Source organism: Motacilla alba, chromosome 6, assembly GCF_015832195.1.
Source record: "Motacilla alba alba isolate MOTALB_02 chromosome 6, Motacilla_alba_V1.0_pri, whole genome shotgun sequence".
NCBI lineage: Eukaryota > Metazoa > Chordata > Aves > Passeriformes > Motacillidae > Motacilla > Motacilla alba.
In genome coordinates, this window is record NC_052021.1 from 9799285 (window position 1) to 9825659 (window position 26375).

The 26375-nt window shown below is 40.7% G+C and overlaps 1 protein-coding gene across 1 annotated transcript in view; it reads right to left on the bottom strand.

The window, feature by feature from the left end:
* Nucleotides 1–261: 261 nt before the first annotated feature.
* The window catches only part of CHAT (choline O-acetyltransferase), a 39185-nt gene continuing 13071 nt past the window's right edge, over nt 262–26375 (bottom strand). The window contains exons 5-15 of the mRNA XM_038141337.1: nt 25252–25305; nt 23519–23699; nt 22342–22519; nt 17801–17970; nt 15437–15537; nt 15113–15241; nt 13785–13907; nt 12210–12351; nt 9034–9096; nt 5975–6112; nt 262–4342 (exon numbers count right to left, since the gene is read on the bottom strand). Of these exons, the coding sequence (XP_037997265.1) occupies nt 4073–4342; nt 5975–6112; nt 9034–9096; nt 12210–12351; nt 13785–13907; nt 15113–15241; nt 15437–15537; nt 17801–17970; nt 22342–22519; nt 23519–23699; nt 25252–25305 (1549 nt within the window). The 3' untranslated portion in view covers nt 262–4072. The remainder of the gene's footprint in view (nt 4343–5974; nt 6113–9033; nt 9097–12209; nt 12352–13784; nt 13908–15112; nt 15242–15436; nt 15538–17800; nt 17971–22341; nt 22520–23518; nt 23700–25251; nt 25306–26375) is intronic.

Below are 26375 nucleotides of genomic sequence, written 5' to 3' on the forward strand. Positions count from 1 at the left end.
CAGGGCCAGGAGCCGCTGACCCTTGCGAGCTCCTTCCCACTCGTGCTACTGCACGATCGCACGTCAGGAGCCCGCGCCCCCTCCCCGGGCCGGCCAGGCAGGGCGGAGCCCCCGCAGCCCCGCCGGGCGGGACGGGGCCGGGAGCCGCGGCAGTGCCGGGAGCCGCGCAGTCCCGCCTCCGGCTCCCTCCCCGCGGGGGGACCCCTGCGACTTCGAGGGGCCGGGGCTGATGGCACAAAAAGGCAACCAGCTCTTTCCTCTGATAGCTTTTATTTGCGGGGCGGAGCTGCGTCCGTGAACGAGCGCGTTACCAGCGTACACTTGAGGGCGTACATATCGATAGAGACAGATAAATATATTTCAGTAGAGACATTACAGGAACAACATGTGCTATAAATACACATTTACATTTGTCATAAATATATACTTTTTTATAAAAATAAAAGTATCACTAAAATATTTCTCTGTCTTCTGCAACTCACGCTGTGTTGTCACAGCCGTGTCCTGCCAAATTACCCGTGGCACAGGGGCTCTGGCAGCTCTCCTGTCAAAGGAGCGAGGTCGGGCTCTTAGGCCCTTGAAACATCCCTGTTTTGGAGTCGAACGTCTTTTACTTTTGATCTCTGTGAACACGGAATTTCATTTAAAAATTTGCTTTTTAATTTCTGCACCCCAGCACTGCGTGTACATTGGTGTACACCCACGGGGAGGGAGAAACAATTACCTTCTGAAAGTGCTCTTGCAGGGGGTTGTGTGCCCCGGGTCCCACCAAGAGGGCTCATTAAATCATAGCCACTTGTTACATCAATGCAATTACACTTAGTTTGTCAATCAAAATTTTCTCTTTTTATACTGAACAATATATTCCACAGTACTCTGGTTAGAAACATTTTAAAAGCTTCATATTTGGTTTCCATAAGTGCATAAAGGTGTGTATTTTTAAACTTCATAAAAGAACTTTATCTGCATAACAAAAAAATTTTAAAATAAGAACTTAAGAAAACTTATTTCCTTAAATCCTTGATAGATACAGCATGGGATCACACCACACAGGTGTAGGGAATTGTGTTAACTGAGTACAGTCCCTTGAGAAGCTCCTGCTGTCAGACAAGTTTGTAATGCCTGTGAATTTTTATCCATCTGTAATTTAACCAGAACCCTCCAATTTAAACCTGATCTGAGCCTGAAGCTCCCTGCACCAAGGTACCTTGCAGATAGTGCTTTTAGCACAGGTAGTGGCAAAGGTAGACCATGTACACAGAAGACTTATCTGCAGGGACTGGGGCCATCAAAGCTGCTCCTTTCAGATATTCAGGCTGAACACTAAAACCAGATCAGTAAGACACAAGTACAGAATGGTTAGCTAAATAAATAGGAAGTATGGGTGGTCACTGGTCCTCAAGTAAAAATATATTGTCAGGATTTTCCACCACCAGTAGTTTCCAGAGCTGGAGAATGCAAAACACCTGTTACAGCAGCTGTAGACAAGGAAGGGGCTCTTAATGATAAATTGGTATAAAGTATCAGCTGTGGGTGTAGATGCTTCCTGAGTTCTCAGTGACTGTGTTGAGCACAGTGTCTGAGCTACTGTTAAGATTCCAGACAAAAAAGTAAAATGAGAAACAGGCAATATTTGCAAATAACTATTGGTACTTATATAGCTAGGATTACAAAATAAAAGTATATATTTAATCAGAAGAAAAATTAATAAATTATCAAATAACTATTCACAGTATTTTTATACACTTAAAATATTACTCCAATTTTAAACATATAGTTCTACAAAAAATACGTAGTGCTACATTTATGTTAGAAATGCAGAATGCTTTTGTAGTGAAATGGTACAAAGCAAAATTACTGTGAATGTTTTGAAGAAATTCTTGTAGTTATAGTATAGGAACAATTTAAAGCTTCATTTTGAACCCTGGATTCTTTAAGCAAACTTTTGGTCTTGGCAACCGCTTTCTTGGGTTTTGTTTATGCATTTTTACATCTTATCTTTTAAATTAGATTGGGTGTTAGGAAGAAGTTCTTTACTGTGAGAGAAGTGAGGCACTGGAGCAGGTTGCCCAGAGAAGTTGTGAATGCCCCATCCCTGGAAGTTTTCAAGGCCAGGTTGGATGGGGCTTGGAGCAACCTGGTCTAGTAGCAGGGAAGTGAGAACAAGAGGATCTTTAAGATCCCTTCCAACCTAAACCGTTCTATGATAACTTTGGGACAGCTTTTATGCTATGATATTATTTATGTAATCTAAAACCAGATTTCATCTTTGATTTGAACCACAGCTCACGGAGTAATAAAACATACATATTTTTTAGTGAAATATAATAACTTAAAAAAAAATTAGCCTAGCTCCTAATGTCTGCAAATCATCATAGTTGATTTACTTCAACATAGCTACTTGCTCTAATTGATTATCAGGCCCACTGTGCTTTCATATATGGGGTTGGGGATATCCTCTATCCAGCAGACTGCTTAATTGCATGTATGCACCTCCAAAGAGACAGTAAAATAATCATGGACATATAGAATCTCCTGGATTTCTATCTAGAGTTCTTAAATAGAAACATGTCTGCATCTCTAGGTTGTTGCAATAAAACCATTCTGCTTTTAGGCTCCAGAGTGCTTAAATGTGTGATTGTTCGGTCTGCCAAGGAAGAGGGAACGTCACCTCTCCACAGGCAAGGAAGCAATCCCTGGCCAGGCCTCAGAGTGTGTTCCAGCTTGTGCAGCACAGGATCTGCGCTGGAGTTTGGAATTAAGTGTCTTCAGTGAGTGAGTAAGTTGAGTTCTTACAATAATACTGAACACCTCTAAGTAAGGCAGCAGCATATTTAACCTCACAAGAAAGTAACTGGAAATACCGGTCCCTGGAAGGATTTATAGGGAATGAAAAGATAATTTTCATGAAAGAAAAACCTCAGGATAACATTCACATAAAATGGGAATTACCAGGCACTATGTATTACCACTTTCCTGGTTGAATTTACTGTATATTGCAGAATATGATACCCTACCTCTGCTATTAAAAAATATAAAATTTAAATCCCTCAAAGTGGGATGATGCAAAGCTGATATGAGTACCAGTCCTGGTATTTATAACTCTAGGCTGAAGACTTCCTTATATTGCGAATTTACCTCTTCATTCAAATTATTGCTCTTTGATTTTGTGTGGTTGCATTCACTCTCCTGCCAGTCACAGTGACTAAACTAATAATAATGCAAACAGAAAAGGTCTTAAGTAGGATTGAATAGTACTTATGTTTTGTGCTTTGCCACTCTGTCAGGCTGGATTTTGCTCACTGATAGAAAGAAATAATTAAGTCAATTCACTAGGGACAAAATTCTCCCAGTTATCTGTGATGGATCATGTCTCCAATATGCTGCTTTCGGAACAGGACTGTGCTTGAGACCAGTGCAAACCAGAACAAAATCTAAATTATTTCTGCAGCATTTTTGAATTGGGGGAAATATGCAAACACCTGTGTTATGTTCCTAAACTCTGTGGAAATGCACAGGGGCCACTCTTTAAAAAATAATCAGTTTTTCTTATATAGTAAATAGACTGGTGGTATTAAATACTCTTCATGCAAAAGTTCAGGATACAATGGTATCAGCCTATTATTTACAGTGTTACTCTCAAAATTCCCAACAGGGGAAATTTCTTTTTTTCTTTACATGCAAATCGTGCAGTAATAGATGTGAATATTTTGGAACTACTCGCAGGGGATATTAATTAATTGGTGTGCCTTTGTGTTTCATTTATGTCATATACATATAACTTATTTTTTTAGGTGATAAAATGGCACAAGTTAATTATGATTAGAAATGGTAGTACAACACATACTTTTAAGACTTCCTCCTTCATTTCAGCCAGTGAGACCAAATCTTTTTTGCTGACTCGTAAGCAAGAAATGGTAGATTTAGTACACAGAGTTGTAAATGTTGGCAACAAGAGAAACAAATGACACTTTGGTTCTACACTATTATATTACTAGTACTATCTTGCCTTTGAGCAGCTATGTCGCGTTTCTTCCTAGAGTGGATTCAGGAGAGTAATTCCCACAGCCTCTTAGCGCTGGTGGTCACTCTGCAGCTGGGTGGCTGCATCTTGTTTAGCAGGTGGCTTTGCTGTAGTAGAACTGCATTTGTTGCACAGATCTCTCATTGCTAGGAGACTTTCTTCCACAGCTTTTGCAAACATGCCTGAGGAGGTTTCCTTACATTCCTTAAAGCTTGAGATGCAGAATAATAAATGCTCTGGCTGAGGGTTATAACATGCCCCATACCCATTGGGCACCACAGGCCCATAGCAGCAGAACATTTCCATAGTAGTAGGAACCTGGTTGCAGGGAGAAGAGAAGGAGTGATCTCTGATTAATCAGGGCACCTAAAATCAGCTGCTTAGGAATTAAGAAAAAGAGAAAAAAATGCTTCAAATGGTGGTAATGTGGTGAATCCAGCCTTGTGGAGTACCACTGTCTTCAGAAGTCCAGCTCTGGAGATGATTTACCTTGGAAGGCAAAAGCTGATCTCAGTATAGAATCTCGTTGCTCTGTTTGTTTGCTATGGTTTAAAAACTGGTGTAATTTGAGGTGGCTATAATGCATTTCTTTGCTCAATTTATATAGATATTTGAAAGCTAGGAGATTTGTTATGGGTAGATAGGAAGTTTATGTAATCCTTGTACAAAATGGATAAGTAAAACTTCTTCAAGATTTTAATTTCTTAAGGTTCTGTTAAATTTGTAATGTGAAGACTGCATTAAATTAGAGAAATTAGCATTGTCCATTTCTAATAATAGTTTATAATTTTGATGCTGTATAATGCAACTAGACATTCTATTACACCCCAGTTTAATCATGGCATAATATGGCAGTGAAACACTTTGTTCTGCAGAAAATAAAAGGTGTTAGAAATCTATATGTTTCAACTTTGTGTTCATGGGCCTTCTCAAAGGACATTTGCCTCTTTAATGGTGTAGAACAGGCCATTAGTCCTGCTAATAGAGCCATAGAATTGTCAGATGAATTTGCTGTGCAACAGCCGAAGGCCATAAAGCTATTCAGAAGCACTCTTTGCTCATGGATAGCTTCTTGGAGAATTTATGTAGTAGCATGTTGGTTACATTCACTCATGTCTGAAAGCCTACAAACATTATGACAAGATCAAATTACTTATTAAGGTTTTATGCTGTAGCATGATATTGTAAGTCTCTTTTGTTGCATAGTCCCAATCTGTTGCAGTTGGGTTAGTGTTTCAGTTAATGAATTCCCACATAGATTTCTTTTTTCATTAGGACTGCTACTACACGCAATGAAACATTTAATTTTTAGGCTATATGACGTAAAGATGCTTCCTTATTCAGAACATTAAATGTAGGAAGTACTGACTCTTAGAATGCCTTTGTATGTGCAAATAACTGTAAATCTGTAAATGTCTGTAAGTCTTAAGTTTTACGTCTGCATGGGTTGCTGTCCTACAGCAAACAACAGAAGGCTCTCAAAGATCTTAAACGTAGCAACTTTTAAGAGTAAAATTTCCTCGAGGCTCTTGGCTTTCTGTTTCTCAGGGTGGCAGCCCCTCTGGCTTGTGACTATACTGTCACTGGAATAAAGACTGCTCACTAGAGCTGCCATATTAGGGGAAGGAGGAAAAGAAGGGGAATGGGAGTATATGTAGTTTGGAAACTGAGCCCTTATGTGAATTTTACTAGTTTGTTTGTGTGTGTTTCTGGAATATCTGCAAAGGACTTTGGAATGTTGCCTTTGAAGTGATAACTGCAGTCGGTATTTACTGTGCTGATGAACCAAAACAGGATTGAAAATGTGGAGCAATTTGCAGACTTCTTGATGATACTGCTTTTGTTTGCTTGCCTTTTTTACACTGTTTTTATTGTGAGCAACAAGGTCTGGCAGCACACAAATGAACTATGCTTTGAACTATGCAGGACCAGTGAACAGGAGACACTCACCTGGCTGGTTGAGAGGATGAATCGATTGCTTGTCAGGTAAGTCTCATCTGTAAATATCTCTGGCAGTTCCTTGAAGTGTTCCCGTGACACCTCTCTGAGCCCTAGCAGGTGATTGTCTATTGCCATTCCAGTAACAGCCTGCGATAAGACAACAGCATTTAACTGAGATTGGAGGCATTTGGACTATTACTGCCTAGTGCTCTGGTCAGAGCTGATGAACTTGGTTTGAGTGATGTAAAGCCTGTAATGTTCAGATATTACTCTGAGTCTGTACTTTGATGAAGATCAGTAACTAGAAATTCATATGGTGCTCTGAAGATTTACAAAGTAGGAAGGAGACAGTCTTGATGTGTATTATGTGCTGATGTTACCTGTGTGTTCATTGTCTCTCAGAGCTGAATATCATGGGCTGGGCTTCTAAAGATGCTGAGGGGAGCATATGGGACAGCAGAAATTTCTAAGCATGTTTTGGAATTTTCTGTGCATCATTTGGATTATGTTTCAAGGTGGAGGGCTCCAAAACACCTCCAAACTGGAACAAGTCTTCCATTGCCTTGCTGCCTGCATCTCCCTCTGGCAGTTAAAGCATATGTCATTCCATACAATGTAGATCCAAGGATGGAAGGTGTCTGCAAATGCAACAGGCTGAACAGAATAACAGGTAGATTTGCCAGCGATGTATCACAAATCTATGAGCAAACCCCACTGCTTGAGAAGAATGGAGTTAGGGACTATTAGAAGCAGTGGTGGCAGCTCACAGGAGCTGCTGCTGAGCCTGCAGTGAGTCCCTGCCATCAGCTGCCTATGCTCAGGTCTCTGCTCTGTCCAGCCACCAACTGCTCTAGACTTAAAGCATTTATTAGCTTTAAGAGCTTTGCCCTACAGTAAATGTGATTGAAGATGGCTAATGGGATAAAAATTCAGCACTGGGGGCTTGTCAGACAGGATAATTACAGAGCTTTGTTTCTTTAGGAAACCAACCCAAAATTTGGTCCAACCAGGCAGGAATTGCCTCAGATAAATAAGTGTGTTCAAAATCCTTCAGTCCAGGTTTGTTCTTGCTGGTGAAAGCACCGATTTTGTGGGCTGAGCTGTAGCTCTTCTGTGGTCCAGGCTGAAGTCATGTAGCAAGGGAATGCTGAACTAGGGACATTGTACTGTCCAGAGAGCAGAGCTGACATCCCTGTGGCACAGGACCCTTGTAACAAGGGGAACAAACAGCCTGAGAGAAGGCAGGATTTAAAAAAGAGCACGAGCTTGGTTTTCCTCTTAAGGATTTAAAAAAATAAAAGGGCAAGTTTATTCTTCTCTTATGAGAAGAATAATTTTAACCACTGCTAAGTGCCTGAAACAGGGGGGTGGGAGTGCATAGCCTGGTTTAGCTCATTAAGATCCAAGCACCCACTGGTAAAGGAGCTATTTGTTCATCAGCCCAGACAGAGGAAGGATGCTTGCAAAAAGGTAGCATACATCAGTGCTGTGCTTATGTTCTTTTTCCCATACAGGGAAACTGACTTGATAATCAAAGGAAATATTTTGCTATCACACAAGATTTATAAGGCTGTTAGCAATGACATTTTTGCAACATAGATCAATGTCATGTCCAAAGAGAGGCTGAGACAGGCTAACGAAATAAACTGTGAGTCAACGCATAGGAAAAAACTGGGCTAAATTGAATTTTAGAGCTCCACTTTTAAGATTGCAATGCTACTAGTAAGCCTTAACAAGGGGAAATAAAATCATTAAATTGCTTTTTGTTTTATGAAGTAGATTTTTTTTTGTTTGCTTTCTTAGGAGCTATTACATTTCAGTCTGTTATGCACAATTTAGTTAGACCATCTAAGTCTTACTCAGAGTTTAAAGCCCCAAAGATTACATTCTGCTATTCTGAGAAAGGAGGGAGAGCTTGGTAAGTAGAAATACCTGGAGAGCTTTTTAAATTTAAAGATAAATTATTTTCCCAGTGGAAGTTTTCATATTTTCCCATGAGCTACTCTGGAGGCTGAATTTTATAACAGTTTCTGGATTTGAAATAACTTGGAGGGGAGAATTAATGCATGTTTTTCTTTTTTTCCTCTCCCGTTTTTGGTTGTTTTTTGGTTTGTTTTTTTTGAGAACTGTTGCACAGAAATTCCATTGGTTGTGACCCAGCAGACCTTCACTGTGTTGTGCTCATTGTGAGGTTACCCTAAGATGGTTCAGGGGAGGCAGTTGCCCTGAAGTAAGACTTGGCTTCGCTTTATAGAACATGTGAAGTCTCAGCTTCTGAGATGTGGGTTCTCAGCACAAGGCTTGAAACTGGAACTGTTTTTCTTCCCTGCTTCTTTTGTTTCACAGTCCTGCCTGAAAATAACACTCTGCCTCTTTGGTGCTCAGAATATACCTTTAAAACCACCTCTGAAGGTGAATGATTTATTGAATATTATGAACATTCAAAGAGTAATCAAAAATACGGGTTTATAGGCAATGGTCTGAGTCAAAACCATAGGCAGCAAATTCACTTATCATAGCTGGTTATTAATATTTATTAATTTCATTAGTGGTATGACTAAGTTGTTTACAGAATTAGTCTGTGCTTTGTCCTGGCAGAGTGGGACGTAGAGCATTACCCAGATTGAATTGTCTCATTTTTAATCAACAGAAAATGAGTTGTACTTCATATTAAACTGATTTCTTCACTGGAGGGCATCTCTCCCTTTTATTAGACACTGCATTCAGGTCTTTAAAAGAAAACCTACTATAATCACTCCCTCATTGTTAATGACCTTTATTAGAAATGGCAGTTTGGAATACCAGAATACATGTTCCAGAGTACCATTCCATCTAAGGATCAGGTTCCACATAGGTACCTCTATCATCTCGTGAAGAGAAATGTAAGAAAATGCATAGATGGTTAGTGTTAGGCTGTTTTTTTAAGTTGAGGTTAGTTGAATATGGCTGTTTGAGCCAGTAGAAATGTTCCTAAGTGTGACATAGATACTTTCCTGTTTGGAGATGCCTAAATAGTTTTCTGGAAAAAGCTGACTAGTTCTTATTCAGACAGGCAGAGTTTTACTCACCAGAACAGAGTAATTAGTCTGAGCTGCAATTGCATCCTTAAATTTCTGCATCTTCTCAGAATCCTATTGGGGTAATCAGAATATATGTATTATTGAATCAGCTCTAAAAGAAATAACATCTTCCATCAACTAACCAAGAGCCAAATAGCAAGCGCCCCAAATGTCCTTTGCTCTTGGCTTAGGTGTAAGTGCTTTGATAAATGAAAAGCCACAGGAATCAATGTCCTGATCAGCACCAGCACCTGACTGTGCAAGGGGAGAACAGGTTTCATGGTGGTGCGTTGTTTGAAGTCAAGAAAAGGTTTGCAGTTCCTTTTGTGTATTCCTTCCATGGATTTTGGGGGTGTAGATTATTACCAATAGAATCACTATGTTTGAAGTAGGGAAAATAATTGCTTGGTGTAATTCAGTATTTTCAAAACGCACAGGCAGTATACCTTCTCCAGAATGGTTTATCTAGACAATGACAGTGATATTAATGAAAGCCATTGCTGATATTTTACTAGCCAGTCAAAAAATTACCCCCATGTGTGAAAGGGCATCTAGAACTTTCCAAGGCTGCATCTGCAGATGCCTCACATTTCAGATAACAAGCTACTAAATTTAAACTCCTGTCAAATGGCAGCCTTTTATATTAAGGGAATGATCTTTAGAAGTGTTGCCTTGCTGTACATCAAGTCCAACACTCAACTTTGGGAGACCCTGAAACAGCCAGAAATGAGTGGGTCTCCAGATAAACAGGGGACCTTCAGCTCCCATGGACGATGAATGATCTTTTGAACAAAGAATTCATTTTAGAAGCAAGTCAAGGTCACCATCAGGGACCTTCAAAATACAAAGTCTGATATTTTTTTACAAGGCTAGAGCTAGGCCTTAGTTCTCTTGTACAGATTAAATTACCAAATGCAGTCGTTAAATCTGATTAATTTACAGCTATTCAAGCAATCTCTAGTGTCAGTAGCTGCTGCTTTTACAGCAAGTGTCAAATGCATGAAATATTTCTCCTGCTGAAGAATCAATCTGACTCAATCAATCTTTGGTGACTGCTCAAGCTATCGTTTGAGGATAATTTTTGTTTGTATCAGAAAAAAAAAGTTTTTTAATTGGATTTGAATTAATGGCTATTAACAAACAATATTTTGGGGAGTTCAAGGCTACTTACACCAGGATGTGCATCTCTTTGTCCAGAAAAAAGAATTAACCCCTTCACATTCAGAGCAGTGTGTAGGTCTAAAGAAATCTCCTTGGAATAGGGTTGTATTAAATTAATTTTGTAATGTTTCTGTGATACTAATGTATATGTAGTTTTGCATGGAAAGATGAAGACGTTCACATCAAAACAAAGATTTATTAATGTCTTGGAAAGAACAATCCCAGACCACTATGAGTGCCTTTGTATTTCTCGGTGGAGAAGAGGCCAGGAAAACTATCACTGGGTTGGTTTGTATTATGATTAAAGGTTTTCCAGGGGAAATGAAACCATTATCCCCCCTATTCTGTATGGCCAAGGCATGCAGTAGAAAGCTATGGGGGCTGAGACTGAGCTTCATCTAGACATACATGGCATTCTTCAGCTTAAGCTGCTTATGTAAAACAGGACAGTTTAGGGGGCTGGGAAAGGGGAGCATCATCTCAGATTTGGGTGGGAAAAAGGTGAGAAATGCTGAAGCTCTGGGAGAGCGGCAGGAGTCAGTAAGTGTTGGAAGAAGGCAGGAAGGAAGAGATGTTTCAATAGATCACTCTAGCTCCTTGGAACTAACATGGTAGGAGCATGCTGACTCCTGCCAGGAGCACAGTCAGTGTGCCACAGCATGGGCTGGGACTATGCTGAGTGCCCAGGTGGGGAGAGGAAAGGGCACAGAAAACAGGAACCTCTGATGAAATGCGATTGAGAACCATGTTGTCAGACAGAACACGGATAGCAAATAAAAACAGCCTCTTCTTGCCTACTGTGTGGTAGTCACTATTATGTGCAATAGTGTGGTTGTAGTCTGCCATGAATTACCCACCCAGCAGAGGGAGTTACTTCAGGTTTTTTGAGTTATTTTGCCATGGGACTTACTTGAGCTTTGTCCATCAGGAGCTAAGTTCTGGGCATGATAACCTTAAGGAAATTGAAGAAGCTGTGGATGAAGAGAGGACTTATCTGGGCAAATTTTCATAATCCTCTGGGATGTTAGATCTTACTTTATAATTTTTCATTAATTTACACCTAATCTATAGCCCAGCAATGCTTCTAGCAATGTTATGTTAAATTCTAAAGAACAGCCATGTGGGCTGTTGCCTCTGGAATGGGCTTACTGTGAAAAATAAACTGTATTGTGGCAGCATTTTGCATCTAAACAGCCACCTGGAAATTCCCTGTACAGCAGCGCAGTGCAGTGGGTGGAAGTGGCGCAGAGACATTGAGGGAGGCTCTCCAGGGATGGTGGGCAGGACAGTGCACAGGGCTGTTTGTGCAGCTCTGCTCTCAGCTGCACCTCTTTGCATCCCCATCTACTCTGTACAGCACTCATGCTTCTGGCAAACAGATGGTGGTGTCCCAAAGAAAGGCAATTTTTTTTTTTTCATGATATCAGGACAGTTTGGAGAGTTGTTTGATTAGCTTGATGAAGCTGTTCATCATCAAGGTTCAGCTCCCTTGAGGATCCTGTAAGACTTAGTCTATTTGGTAGAAACATCCCATTAAAACAAAAAAGATCAGCCAGAACATACCCACATATCCAGAAATGAAAGCATGGGAATTACATTGCATATTGCAGGCTGCAGCAGAGCTAACCACTGCAGGAGACCTGCCAGGCAATTCCCCTGGTGTGGCAGTTTAATGATCCTGAACTTTGCATGTTCAGCCTAGATCTCCCCAGGGAACTGAATTTAGATGTGATGATAGAACATTCATAAGACAGCACTAAATCTAAAATTAGATATTATGTTTCTTATAATGTCACATTTAGGTACCTCTGAATCTTTTGGATGCTTAAATTTTAAAAAAGTGAATATTTACATTTAGCTTAATGGTTGGTCTGTACAAAAAGCAAAATCCTGTAATGCTTGCTGCCCTGCCCTACGCCTTTAGGTTCTCAGTTAAGAGTTAAAAAGTGAGAGGCTTGGGACCATGAATGCATTATTTACTTAGTGTTTTGGCAAAGAGGACAGAGGGATCCAGCCCAACATACCAACACAGCTGCGTTGTCACCTGCCATTGCTTTGACAAAAGCAAATGCTTCAGAGGTAGCAGACCTGATATTCTCAACCCGGCCCTCATCAAATCGGCGCAGGGAAGCACTTTCATAGGTGGGGACAAGCCTCCCGTGGCACCTGAGAGAGTGAAGGAAGAAAAACAAAGAATGATGATTTTCAAAGAGTCATAAAGGCAAAGAGAAATAGAGGCTTGGTACATTTTATTGTTACAGCCAAACTTTTATTTCTTGCACAGTATTCATCTTAATGTTGATAGAATTCTGTAAGAAACTTTAAAAAGATGGATGCTCACTCGTCTCTAATATGAAGAGCTGCATACAGCTGTATATGTTTTAGTTATGCATTGCCAGTAAAAAATGACTTGTTGTGTAAAAACAAGGCTAGTAAAACAAAAATTTACTGAAAGATCTCAAGGAATGTTTTATTTGTACTGCATCATAAAATAATTGTGTAATTAATCATTTACTTATGGGCTTGAAATATGTTTTATTTAAAACAAGAAAAAATGCAGCGAGTATGTGAATGAAAAGAGGAAAAGTAAAAGGGGAGGAGGGTGTTATTTGTGGGCTGGAATGAAAACCCTCATAGCAATTAGATTATGAAGATTGTTATTTAATTTGGGCCCAGGTATACAGATATGACTCCTTGCTTCAGAAGACAGACAGTGTCTTTCAGTTGAAGCAGGTGGTCTCAGAACACAACTGTTCCCTAAGGTTTTTATGGTGAACATGGGATTTATATCATGGCTGGGATACAGATGAAAATCTTGGGCTAGGTCATTGTTGAAGCTTTATTAATGGAATGTGCAAAATGGATGTTCAGCAGGTGTAAAAGGAGTACATGGAATGTGTTAAGCATCTCTGGTCTTGACCAGGTAAAGACCACTCTGGGATTTAATTTGATGTGATAAAGAATTATTTGTGTAATAGGCTGTTCTGCAGGAAACCATGCAACCTGTAACTACCCTGGAGTTCTGGCAATGTAAAAAGGAGCTTTAGCTTTGGTAAGACCATGGAAATTAGGGGATCTTATCAAATCTTGGGATGCTTGTGAAGAAGGGAACAGCAGTAGTTAGTGTTCTGTGTAGGAACTCCAGTCTGATATGCTGTGCCGTAGTGGATGCTTTTCAACCTGTGCTGGAGATGCATGTGTGGTTGCTGCTGTGGTTCCTCCCAAGCTACCCACAAGGCAAGGCCATGGTGTTTCTGCCCCAGGGACCTGGGCTCCCCAGCTGCTGTCGCTCCAGACATTCCTGCCATATTCCCTCACCTTCTCAGTGCCAAGCACAGGGACAGCTGTTGGGAGGGTACTGGCTGGGAATGGCATGTGTGGGACACAGGGATGGGAAGGTAGAACAAGAAGAGGGAAAAGGAGTACTCTCTCCCAAAACAAGGTATCAGTTTCTATCTTGGCTGCCCTACAGTCATTAGGCAAGATCACTCATTTTCATGCAGGAGACATTTGTTTAAATGTTGAGGAAAAAAATGGACCCTCTGTATAAAACCCCACTACCTTGGGTGCCTTGTTCCTATGAATTGAACTAATCTTACCTGTAGAATGCCAGCTGAAGCGCTACCTGAATGTAGGCATCTGGGCTAATCTTCTGTTTCTTAATGAATTCCTTTCCATAGTGCTCAAATTTGTAGGCAGTAAAATCCAGATTTTCCACTGCCCTGGAAAACAAGCAGAAGGCAGTTACTGCTGAGGTAGATGTAAGAATCTCAAAGAATTGTTAAAGTTGGAAAAGAACTCTTAGATCATCAAGTCCAACCATTAACCTACCCTACCTTGTTCACCACTAAACCATATTCTGTCTCATTTCTGTTTGCAAATAAAACCCAGAGATGTTTTCCTGCCAGTACCCTCTTAGATGTGAGTTGTCTCCTGCCCTGCAGACAGTCCTGCCCTTTGGTAACTGGTTCCTAGTCAGTAACTTTTATCCACACAGGTTCTACACCAGGCTTGTTATCTGCAGCCATAACTGTAGCACTCAAGTCTGTTCCTTTGAGTAGGACATTGTAAGAATCCATGGACATCTTTTTTAAAAATAAACAAACAAAACAACAAACCAACAATCCAGCAACCTCCCCTCAACCTTAATGTTTCCACACCTGAAGCCTAAGCAAGAGTCTCCTTTGTTCTTCACAAATTTCTGAGAGATTTACTGGTATGAGAATTTAGGACCTGATGAAGGCCCTAAGCTCCTTGCAAGATTCAATTTAGAGGACTACTACCTTTATTAAAAAACGCAGTGGAGTTTTTCTTCATCCTGAATGTTCTCACTCATGTGTATCTTTCTAGACACTTTGAGGTCTTATCTTATGCAACCACACTGGACTTGCTTATAGCTGATCCTGCAGACAATCTGTTAATTCTCTACAAAGAGATCACAGGCCTGAATGCTGAGAAAAAATTCTCATTGCTGCCCCCACCCCCAAAGATCATGCAAATTTTTGACAGCCTGGAAACAGAGTCAGAAAAACTAGACTTTGTAGGAGCAATATGAATGTAAACAAATTACATTCCTAAATTCAAATTGTTTATTCAAACCAGTCCTCTATATGTCGGGAGGGTACTGGCTGGCTATTGCCCTGGCTTCAGATTGAGTCAGCTCATACCCACAAGACACAAAAACAGAGGACCTGCATTGCTTGCATTCTGTGCAAGTAAGTGTAAGCTGTTTTTCCAGGGGTTTTTAAGAGTTCCAAATATTTACATGGAAGGAAAACAATGATAATGCAATTCCTGAGGTACGTGCAGCTTGGTAAGAAGAGGAGGAGCAGGAAGACAGGAGGCCCCCAAGGAGGCAGCCCATGCAATGTGCTGGGTAGTTCCCAGCTTGCAGTCATGGCTGAGGAAGATGAGGCATCTGTTCTACCTTTGGAGTTTTTCTGCTGCTGATGCCAAATGTGTCTGAATATCAGGGGAACACTTCCATCTTAGTCTCCGTGGAGCAGGAAGCTCGCTCACTGAATCAGCTCGGACTAATTTCTTGGAACTTTCTTTCCTGTTGGTATGTGAGACAGAAGTCATTAAGGTCACAGGAATAATCCATTTATTAAACACTGCTCTTTTAGCAGCTGAACTACTGCTTTTCAACTGTTTTATGTCTTAGTGCCCCTGTGCATCAGGGGAAATTTGCCACTGGCAGAGGCTTCCCAGGGGCTGGAATGGCTGTAAAATGTACAGAAAGGGAACTCACATGTGCCTGAGCAGGTATTCAGCACACTGCACCATTACGATGCCATCGAAAGGGGAATGTTCGCACACGGTCCCGCAGAGTCCATCTCTTCCTACCACAAACTAAACAAGGAGAAGAATAGGGGCAACATACACGGGAATAAATTGTGTTCTGGGTAAGTTATCCATGATGGAAACCTGCCAAAGGTGTTATTCTTCCCCTGTGGTTTTCTTATTGCTTATATCAGGAACTTCCTTGCCCTACAGATCAATGGGTGACTTACATATTTACTGCAGGAGACTTGCTTGTCCTGTGAAAGGTGTTGCACTGAATTCCTTCCATGCTGCTGTTTGGGACTGAATCCTGTGAGAATGTAAATATTAGCAATTCCCAATGGAATCTGAAAATTTGATCTAGTATCTGCTTTATGGGTACATAAAACCCATCAATGCAAACACAGGACAGGGTTCTCCTTCCACTTTTGAGGACAACAAAACATCTGTATCTGGGAAATCCTTAGGATCCCATTTTATTGCAAAGATCATCCTTATTTTATAGCTTTCTCATAGCTTATTTTGAATGTTTTATTTTTAGATGCTTTCTTCATTTAATTTCCCTCTTACTTGTCTTCATTCTTAATTTCATTGTGTACACTGCTGGTGACAACCCGCTGCACTGCAGTTCTGTGATACACCCATGAAATTTGTAACTTCTGCATCTCATACAAAAGCAGATGTCTAGGCCAATACTGCAGCTTTTCTCTCCTTTTCTTGGGCTTTTCCCCACACTTGTTTTGAAATGCATTTGGCTGGACTTCACCCACTTAGCTCTCTCTTGCACATTTGTATCACACCCTGCCTCCCTGCTTTCCATGAGGTTTTCAGAGAGTGGGCATGATGCAAAAAGCTCACCTGGACATTTTGTGAACCCTTACTGCAGAGGTGAGGAAGAATATGGAGAGAAAGAACAAATTCTACTGTGAGAATGGCTTCCTACATAATCTGTGTTTGCATAAAAGGAAATGGGATCTTATTTCCCCAAGAATTTCTCTTCACCTTTGAACTACTCTGGCCTGAATACATCTGGACAGATTAAGCTCTCTCACTCTCTACACAATTTTATTTGCTTTCTGCTGCCTGATGACAGTAGACAAAAAGAAAATGTTGTTTATTCTCATCTGCTTGAAATATCTCAACACTTGACCCTGCAAATAACAGGGTTCTAACTGTTCTAAATACCAGTAGTTTGCTCTTCAAAAGACTCTGCTAATAATGTCATTTGCAGTGGCATTAATCAGGAATGATTACTGAAATGTATTTACTCTTGGGTAAGTTGGTGCAAGTGAAATTCTTTATGGGAGAACAGATGGGAGATGAAACAGAGAGCACAGATGAGCTTATGGATCAAGATATTCTGCCTTGGCCAGGTACAGATTGTGGGATAAGCAACCATAGATATGAAAAGAAGAACTAGAAAAGTACAACATATACAGCTATCGAGTTTTTGAAACTATGTGGTTTTGTAAGGCTGCCAAGTAACATATACTGATTGTGTAACTAGTGGGAAATTCTTGCTTAAGGATGTAACTGCTTGGGCCTACAAAAATATATAAACTGATCTGTGATTACAATAAAGCACCTTCGACTTCTTTCTGCCTCAACTTCTCACATCCCTCCTTCCAAGTCCTGTCTCTCAGTCGTGGCAATTATTTCAGGGGTTTCTCTTTTCATATTGCTGTTCTTGGATATGGCAAGAGCAAAAAGCATTATGCAAGCAATGTATCAGTCAGGGTTTTTTCAATTTTTCATAAGGTGTCAACATTGTTGACAGTTGGAGATTAATACATCACTTCACTCTGGGTCTATTGCAAAGTGTGGAAATAACAGAGTGACACTTTAAAATATGACAATCAAAATCTCATGGGGAAAAAGGCTGGAGAAGTCAATACTTAAAGAAAGTCTCAACCAGGATGCTTTTAAATGAGTAAACAGTCTGCTAAGTGAGGATTTAAACACATTCCAAATTATAAGTAGTAGCATTTCTAGGATGTCAGGAAAATGTGTACAAAGAAAGAAAAATATTGCATTTTTTATTCATTCTGGGATACTAGGCCAGCATTTTCCTTCCATTTGACTCAGTGTAGAAAAATGCATTGTTTTTTTATATCCAGTGTGTACCTTCTCATACATCTGATTATCTGTGTTATCTCAAGAGCAAAGGGCAGCTTTGGAAAAGGTAGATGTGTCCCTGCTTCCCCTGCTTTGCAAGGGACAGCCTTGCTCACAGATGCTGACACCACCTTCCCCTCTTTCTCCCACCTGACTCTAAGTGGTCCCCACCATAAGGCAACGTGCAAGTAATGTCACAGTGCTGTAAGGTTTTTACCTGCATAGGTTTGTCATACCAACGATTGGCTCCGTTTTTATGGTAGCCCCCTCCATGCAGCATCTGCAATGCCATGTTTGTGTTGTTGAGTTCCACCCCACTGGGGCTGTCCAGGCACACCAGGCATATGCACCGTTCAATCATGTCTAGAGAGTCGCGGTTGGTGGAGTCTGGGGATAAAAGAGTGAAATGTTCACATCCTCTTACCTCTGAGTACAACGCTGACTGGGCAACCCTCTGCCTTGGAGAGCACTGAAGATCTGACCCCGACTCTGCAATGAGTTGGTGTCTGCAGAGCTTCTCTCAGCAGCAGATCATCTCAGTGCAAGGGAACATTATACCAAGGCATTAATTCCTGTGTTAACTTTTGTAACTCTGTATCTCTCACATGATTCAATAATAACCACTTTCTTTTTCTGCCTTTCATTTCCTTGAAGTAATTCTATTACAAAATAGATCTATTTTACTCTTAAAGCCAGCATTGCTTACTTACTTTATAAATAACAGTTACAGAGGACAGGTGGAAAATAGAAAATTTCAGAGCTCACGCTATTGCTGCAGTATTCCGCTCTGGAACAGCAGAGCTTAGAGTGTTTTTGTGTTGTCCTCCCATGAAAACCCTTTTCAGAACAAGGAACAGCAGTGTCTATGTTGGTTTTGTCTTATTGTATTAAAACCCTCTTCTCTGTCCTGTCTCTGATCATTAGCTTATATTGCCTACATCACATGAGGAAACATCTGCAGATGAGGTGTTTAGGTTTTGAATGTGGTTTTGTCAAAACCATGGGTTGCCATGTTACACTGCTCTCCTGTCACTACTGTACTGCTGAATAAAATGGGCTTTTCTGGAACTCTTTCTGTTTCTTTTCCCTATCCTGACACTCTTATATGTTTGGACTACTGGGGGTATTTTTACCTTGTCCTCAGTGCTTTCTTCCTTATTTATGGTGTATTTATGTGTTTCTCAGTTTCTTTTTCTAACTCAGAAATATTACAAAGGCTCAGGGTTTGTTTGCATCTGAGGACCAGTTTGAAGCATAGGAAATATTTAATTATGACCACTTCTTACAGTTCCTCGTTGAAAAGATAGAAGTGTGCAACCTTCTATAACAAGAACTTGTTTCATTTAAAAACATATAAAATTATTAATTGCTGTTATATGATTGTTAACAAGATCAAAGGAGAAAGGGCTTTCAAGCATCAACATAAAATTCCTTTTGCTCTTAAAAGATCAGCTTTCATCCTCTGGTTTTGCTAGATTTTGGTGTAAATGCAAACTCATTTCAGAATGTTCTCAACAAAAGATATGAATTCAGATTGATCAAAACTTCTTTCAAATCTAGGCTAGGTTCAACAAATATGTGCTCAATACAGAAAACTATTGTAGCTGAAAGAATGGAAAAATATTTAAAATTAAACAATTCTGATTTGCATTTGAAATAGGGGGTCATTTCAATATGTGCATGTTTTCAAGGTTTGCAGGTATGTAAAGTAGCTTGATTGTCTGAAAGAGCAGCATTTTTCATAGTAAGAAATAATGCACCTTTCTAGAAGGAATAATATAGGTTAGTCAAGAACTAGAAAAAACCCAGACACTTGTTACTATCCAGGTTCATTCTTCAGATGCTGTGTAGTGAAAAAGAGACCAAATATGCAAGAAATTAAAAATGTGTCAAGAGAAGGAGAGGCAAGTGATAGCAGTGGCTGAGAAGGAAGAGGGGGAGCTGTGGCCTTGTGCAGGTCATGGTAAGGTACTGCCTATTGCTGTTTGGTGGCTCCTGCAAGGCAGCATTAGCAGCTGGGGCCCAAGGGACAGAGATGGTCAGTCTGACTTCTTGCAGGCTCCCTGGGGATCTGGTGGAGTGTGGAGTGTGTTGTGTCCCCTTGCCAACAGAAGAAGAGTCCTAGGGAAAGCAGCTGGAGCACCTGCCAGCTCCTACAAAGGCTTGAGCCAAGAGATTGTGTTTGATGGGGCGTGCAGAGAGGTTGCTGCCCCGCAAAACATGAACACCAGTGTCCCTTGGGAGTGTCTTCAAAAGCATTCAGAAGCTTTATAAGAGAGAAGACACATCCCTGTCCACTTGGCTGTAAAGCTTTTCTCACACTTGCAGGGCTGACTGTAATTGTGGTATTTTTTTCACTGATGGTCCACGTGCATCAGTACAAAGGATGAAAAGATCCTTGTGAATGGAACTTGCCCGGTATACATCAGCTTCTGGTGCTTGCAGACAGGCATCTTTGAGGAAAAACAGCCTGGATAGTGATTTACAAACTGCTCACAGCTTGCTCAGCATCCTGCTTTCCGCTGTTTGATAGGTATATATATATTTCATTGTGGCTGCTACCACACATCTTTGACAGATATGAAGCCCTTAGTCTGACATATGGCTTCAGGGTATCTGGAGTCTGGGTATTAGAGTGAATAAAATTAAGCTGTGCCAGAAACAGAGAAGCAGGGGAAAGATGCCTTTACAGAAGGAAACAGACATATCCAGAGGGCTGATCAAACACTGAAAAATTATCATGTGAAGCAGGCAATAAATTGCATGAGAACTCATGAACTATGACTTGGGATTGAAAATATCTGCAGGAAGAGCTAAAACAAAAGAGACTAAGGTGAAGCCTGCAAGACATTTCTTCCTTTCTGATGCACAGTTGCATTGAATTGGCCAGCCAGCTGTTGGCTAGTTGGGTTTTTTAAAATTTAGTCTTAGAAAGAAAAATATGAGAAGAGAGTTTTGAATGAAATTTAGATGTAGTATGCATGGGACTGTAGCCAGTCACTTCATACAGAATTCACTTCCTGTACTTGGGAAGAGCAAGCTAGTTCTGCAGCCTGAAGGCAGTTACAGTGCTGAGTGTGTTTATAAATCAGTGATGGCTGGGTTTATTACAATATCTTGGACATTTTCTCACCCAGAAGACCCATGCTCTACTTGCAGGTCTGTGCAGGCCCATGGATATAACTCCTTCATAGCCTCTGCACAGGTTTTCTGTCCCAAAGCAATCTCTCTTGCCCTGCCCAGCACAGATCACCCGTGGAGTGACCATTTCACCCACATTGCTTCCCAGGTTCTCTTATTTATTGTTGCAGGAACATTTCACCATCACAGATCAGAAAGAAAAGGGCTGTTAATGATCATATATCCATGTGTAACAGCAATGCATTCACCTACACAGAAAGGCTGTGCTAACATGAATGGTCTGGGATGGGATTCCTGCTTAGATTAGAGAAGGCTCACCTCATGGTGCTATGAGGGTAACTCATGCAGAATCTGTTTTTTTTCAGCTGCATAACTGAGTTGTTTGCCTTCTGATTAAAATTAATATTTTGGGAAATGCCAGGCAATCTTAAAACACTATGGAGAGGGTTTTGCTAGTTTTTGTTGATTTTTCTTGTTTTTCTTTTGGATGATATAGGCTAACAAAGATATTTTTGCTGGAAATTTCAATGAATTGGCTGTTATACTTAGTATGGCATGAAAAGAAATGACTAGGCTTTCATCTCAATTTTCATTAAAATAAGTTGGGTTTTTTTTTGTCTCCTCCTTTAAAAAGAAATGATGGGAAGAGGAGGGGAAAGCTTAAAGACAAGACTAATGCTATATATTATTGCTGAGATAATGGCCAGGACTCTGTGTGTGTGTGTTTATCTGTAGTCAGTTTTATAATCACAGATAAACTTAAAAAAGAAAAGGGGAATCTTCCTTTGGATGATAAACTTATTTTGAGACTATAGGCAACTCTTGTATATTCCAGAGCATTAGTAAAACAGCAATATTTTCTGTGGCATTGCAGAACTGGAGATCAAGAGATGAGTTAATGTTTTCTTCTGGATGAAAAACGTAAATACTTATTATGTAAAATGGCAAAAAGAGGGCATTTTTGTCACTTAGTCTCAAGGTAAAATATATAAGGTGTGATGTGATAGAGGTCACTAACCCCACCCTTTATTTTCATCTGGTTCCAAGTTTGACATTCAAGTCCAGAATCTGAGACAGCTAAATGCTGCCTGTTGGAAAAGAAACAGAGAGCAGACCCCAGATAATAATTGGGTGCCATCTTTCCTAGATAGTTAAGAATTGGTTGAATCAGCCCTGGTACCCTCTCCATTGATTAGAGAGTACACAACGAGATTCAGTAGGTGTTTAACTTGCAGGTGCTTTTGTTGGATAAGATCAATAATATCAAATAGTTCCAAAAGCTAAGAGGATACATCATTCCTGTTGGTACAAAATGGATATAAAGAAAGAGACAAATCACAAAATCTGACATAATGTAATTTATGTGATGAAAAACAAAGAATGGAGTGAGAGTTATTACATGGCATAACATTTAAACATACACAGCCAAAGGCTTAAGCTATTTCTGCTGCTCTCCTGGCAACACACATCTTACAGAGTTTCCAACTGCTGGAAAAATTCAGCAGTGGGGTTGCACATTCAGTCTTGTGTTTGCTGTGATGTTTGCTCTCAGCAAAGAAAGGCAGTGATGGTGAGGAGGAAGATGATGAAGAGAAAGCTGGGGTTGCTGCAGCTAACCTTTCATAAGGGTCATCCTGGCCTCTGCCCACTCTGTTCTTCCGTCTGTTGTCAGCAGGCCAATTGGAGGCAGCATTTCCTCTTCATTCTCTGCCATTTTTGCTATCTTTTGTAACTGAGTGAAAAGATCTCCCTCACTGAGACGACGGAAATTAATGACAACATCCAAAACAAAAAACTGCAAAAAAATTACAGAAGTCAAAAGATCAGTCAGAGGTGGGTTGGACCCTTTGTGGCCCAACATTTTGCTGTCACCTGGGTAGGTGTTGAGATGCTGAAGTCCTGCCTGGAGAGCCAGGTCTGCATGCAATGCAACACAGAACCACTGGGGAATGGCCCAGGGCTCACCCCTCCTGTGTTAACACCAATGTAATGCCATTTGCCATAGGGGACTTGTATTGTGTGTTGGATTCAAATAAAATGCACACTATTTTAATAAGCTTAAAAAACCTTGGAGAGATAAAATCAGGCAGTATGTAAGTAATTTTCATGGTATTATTTTTTTAAACATAACCTAGAGAATCTAGAAAATTTTCTGTGCTTCTTGGAAAAGCAGAAAGCACTTCACTGGAAGCTACCTCCTCATTCCAAGAGCACCTACAAGCACGCTCCAGTATTGCAAACTGTGCTATAAGTACTGTGCCCAGGAAACAGACTCTGCTGCTCCCTGGTAATTACTGGTTGGGGCAGATTCACTCTAACACTTCAGTATTTCTGCCTCTACCTGTGTTGACTTCTTCAGGCGTAGCTTAGGGCCCCTGCATGGTATCTATGCCATGCATAGGGGTGATGGTGGAGAGTTGCCATGAACTTGACTGTGCCAATACTTGACTGTCATGAGAACAGCATTGCCAGCAAATGCACTCTAACAGGATTCTTTTTTTCTCTGTGGTTTCATCACTGTTTATTAAACATTTTTGTTTGAAAGAGAAAGCAAATAAATTCTGCCACATTCCTCCTTTCTGCATCACTGTACTCGGAACATAATGTGGGCCGAGGACAAAAGTGCTGCAGAGGCATCTTTTAGAACTATCGACTGCAAATGCTTGGTAAAGAAGTGAGGTCATACATAGCACACTAATTGCATTTCTGAACAGAGATTAGATTAGGCTCTTCTGGAGTGAATTTAAGCAAATTAAGAAATATAGAAAGGTATGAAAAAAGAAAATGAATTTACCTGATTGTTACAAGCAACAATGATGTGCTCTGGTTCTGGCATTACATTGCTTTTCTGGGCCACGAGGGTATCTTTGGTAAGTCCTGGAAGACGATAGGAAGAAAAGAGTCCATAGTATTGCTTCATGCAGAGAGGATGGCCAGACAGCTGTCCACGAGAAAAGTCAGTAGGTAAAGCATGGCTGCAGAGAAGGGGAAAAACAAAGCCAGAGGAAAAGAGGGGAGAGAGACAGAAAGGAAAAGAAATCTTATCTGTCCTTTGTTCTGTTACAATTAGATCAGGTATAACACAAATTGAATAATAAAATGAGATTACAGTATAAGGGAAATAGATGAATTCCCATACCAAAGTTAAATACATCATTCCTGGCAGCTTCATGCATATTCAGTAAGCCATTGCATTATCATCTAGTGGAAATGGAAATATCAGGTCACAAACAGCTTTGCAATGTGCGTGGGAAGCCCGACTAGCTGGGACCCCGGGAACCTGGCAGGACGGAAGTCAGCAGAACAGCTGGGAAAGAGCAGCACCTCAAAGAAAGGTACTGACGAAATTCCCTGCAAATCACAGCAGTCATGTACTGTGCTGACTGGTTAGTGTGTGTGTGAGAAGGCCTGGCTTGACAAACAGGAATGACTTGGGCAATACAGTGGGAATTTCTGTTTTCCACAGGTCCTCACTTTTGTGCTAATTTTTGCTTAGACCCGTGGAGTAATATGTGCTGGAAACCTATTCTTTTTTTGATTGGAAGGTAGGTGGAACCAGCATCTCTTTAAAAGCTTCTTTAGTGGCCAGGGAAAAAAAATAATTATCACAGTCACAATTATAATTATGGATTGTAAAATACCACACTGACACTGCAGCGGGAAATAATGGTGCTGCTGGTCAGGAGAGGCTGCAGAGACCACAGGAGAAAGAAAATCTTACAGTGCAGAGATTTTCCTTGTGCAAAAGAAGACTACGCTTCCAACTTGTCAGACTGGGGGAGGGGTAAAGAAGCAGGCAAGGAGGTTTACTCTCATACAGCTTATGAGGGGTAATATTTTATGCTAGTTTATCTTGGTTAACCATGCCTTTACAACTGCTGCAGTTCTAAACCAGGGATATTCACTTTTGTTCCCAACTCTCAAATTCTCTGTATCACTTTTTTCCTTGTACAGGTGCATAATACAAACATGACTTGAAGAATCATGTAGTACTCCTATGTTTTTATTCAGCAAGTAACAAGAGCATAAGTAGCTTATTTTTACTAGCTATTGAGCCAGCCTTTCTGTGGTGAGACTTCCCTCCCCTGCTAGGATGTGTTATTTCTCTGGGGGGAGGGAGGTGGGACAGTGCTGTTGTAAGTGGAGAGTGCAGTACGTGGAGAGTGCCAGGAAAGGTGTGCAGGCTGTGTAACCACAGTGCTGCTGCCCTTTGGGTGTGGGGAGCACAAGCTTCCTCTCGTGTTCTCAGTAACTCTGTTAGGCAAATTGTCTGTGCCCTTTTGGGCTGCACTGTGCCTGCCAGAGCGATGACTTCCAGCCATCAAAAAGGATCCTTCTTCAATCTGTTACACTGCAGGAATACAGCAGAAAGGGCATAAAATATTGCTGAAGCACTTGCCCTGAAGCATGCTGGAGCCCCAGCCCTTCCCCATGGTGGAGAGGTGCAATACAGCCCAGCTTTGTACTGAGAGCAGCCTTGAATCAGAAGCCCTGTGGATACTCAAGCTCTCCTTCCAAGCCACTTACGTGTCCAGTAAAGCTTTGTAGTCTTGCACTCCTGAAATGAGATTGGCAGCAAACCTGCAAGTAGCAGAGAGAAGTGACATCAGTCTTTTGTCATTTGGCAACACTGGGCTGTTTCTGGGAGACAGAGGAAAGCCTGAATGATTGATGACACGGCATAAGGAGAGAAAGTCTTCTGGCTTGGCAAGAAGAGCTCCCTGCCCCCACCCAAAACCTAAATTAATTTATGTCAAGAGAAATATGAAATCCCAGAGACAGTCCCTTCAAATGGTTAAACAGACTACCACAGGAGGAAGCCTGAAAGTGCTTATTTAGAGAATGGGAGCAGAGACTGAATATTTAATAGAATCCTCACATGGGTTTCAATAAAAATACTCATGACCTGTCCAGCATTAGAGTACTTCCTGTCCTAAGCAGATATTCTTTTTGCAGAGCTGTGGACAGGTGTATTTTTCCATGACATTGTCCGTTTGCACCGTGTCAGAATGGGAGGCTCTGATAAAAATATTTCCTTGTTAAAGCACGTGCATTAGAAAATGCAAAGTGGAGGTTTTTTGAAAGCTGTGTGCACAATAAATTTAGTCAGTAATGAATGGAAGCATTTATATGTTATGTTTAAAGTAAAGTAAAAAGATGCATTAGCTGTCTATGCAAAATGTTAAAATAATACATATTTGTTTCAAGGTTCTGGCTGTTTTATAATAGCATAAATTCACATGCAGTTAATTATTTCAGTAATGAGCAGCTAGAGAGTGCTAAAAGCAAAGAGGAAAATTGCACTATATGAAGGTAGATTTTTACTGTTTTAAAAAGGAAGAATGTTTTGGCAAAGGCTGAGGAATGGAATCCTGTTTTAAGGGTGCCTGGAGAGGTATATTCTGTGCTTGGCTACGTGCTTACCTTCTCACTTTTTAAATGACAGTAATTGCCCACAACAGCTCAAAGTAGAAAGATCAGTTCAGAGCTGGGACTGATGGGCCTGAAGGAAGCAATGTTCTTGGGAAGAATGATTTCTGAATTCTTATTCTTAGATCCCCTGTGTTTCTGGTGCCCTTTTGTGCATTTGAGAGGGACAATTTAATGCCAGTGTGGCCTTTTGCAGAGTGGCTACGAGTCATAGTGAAGCC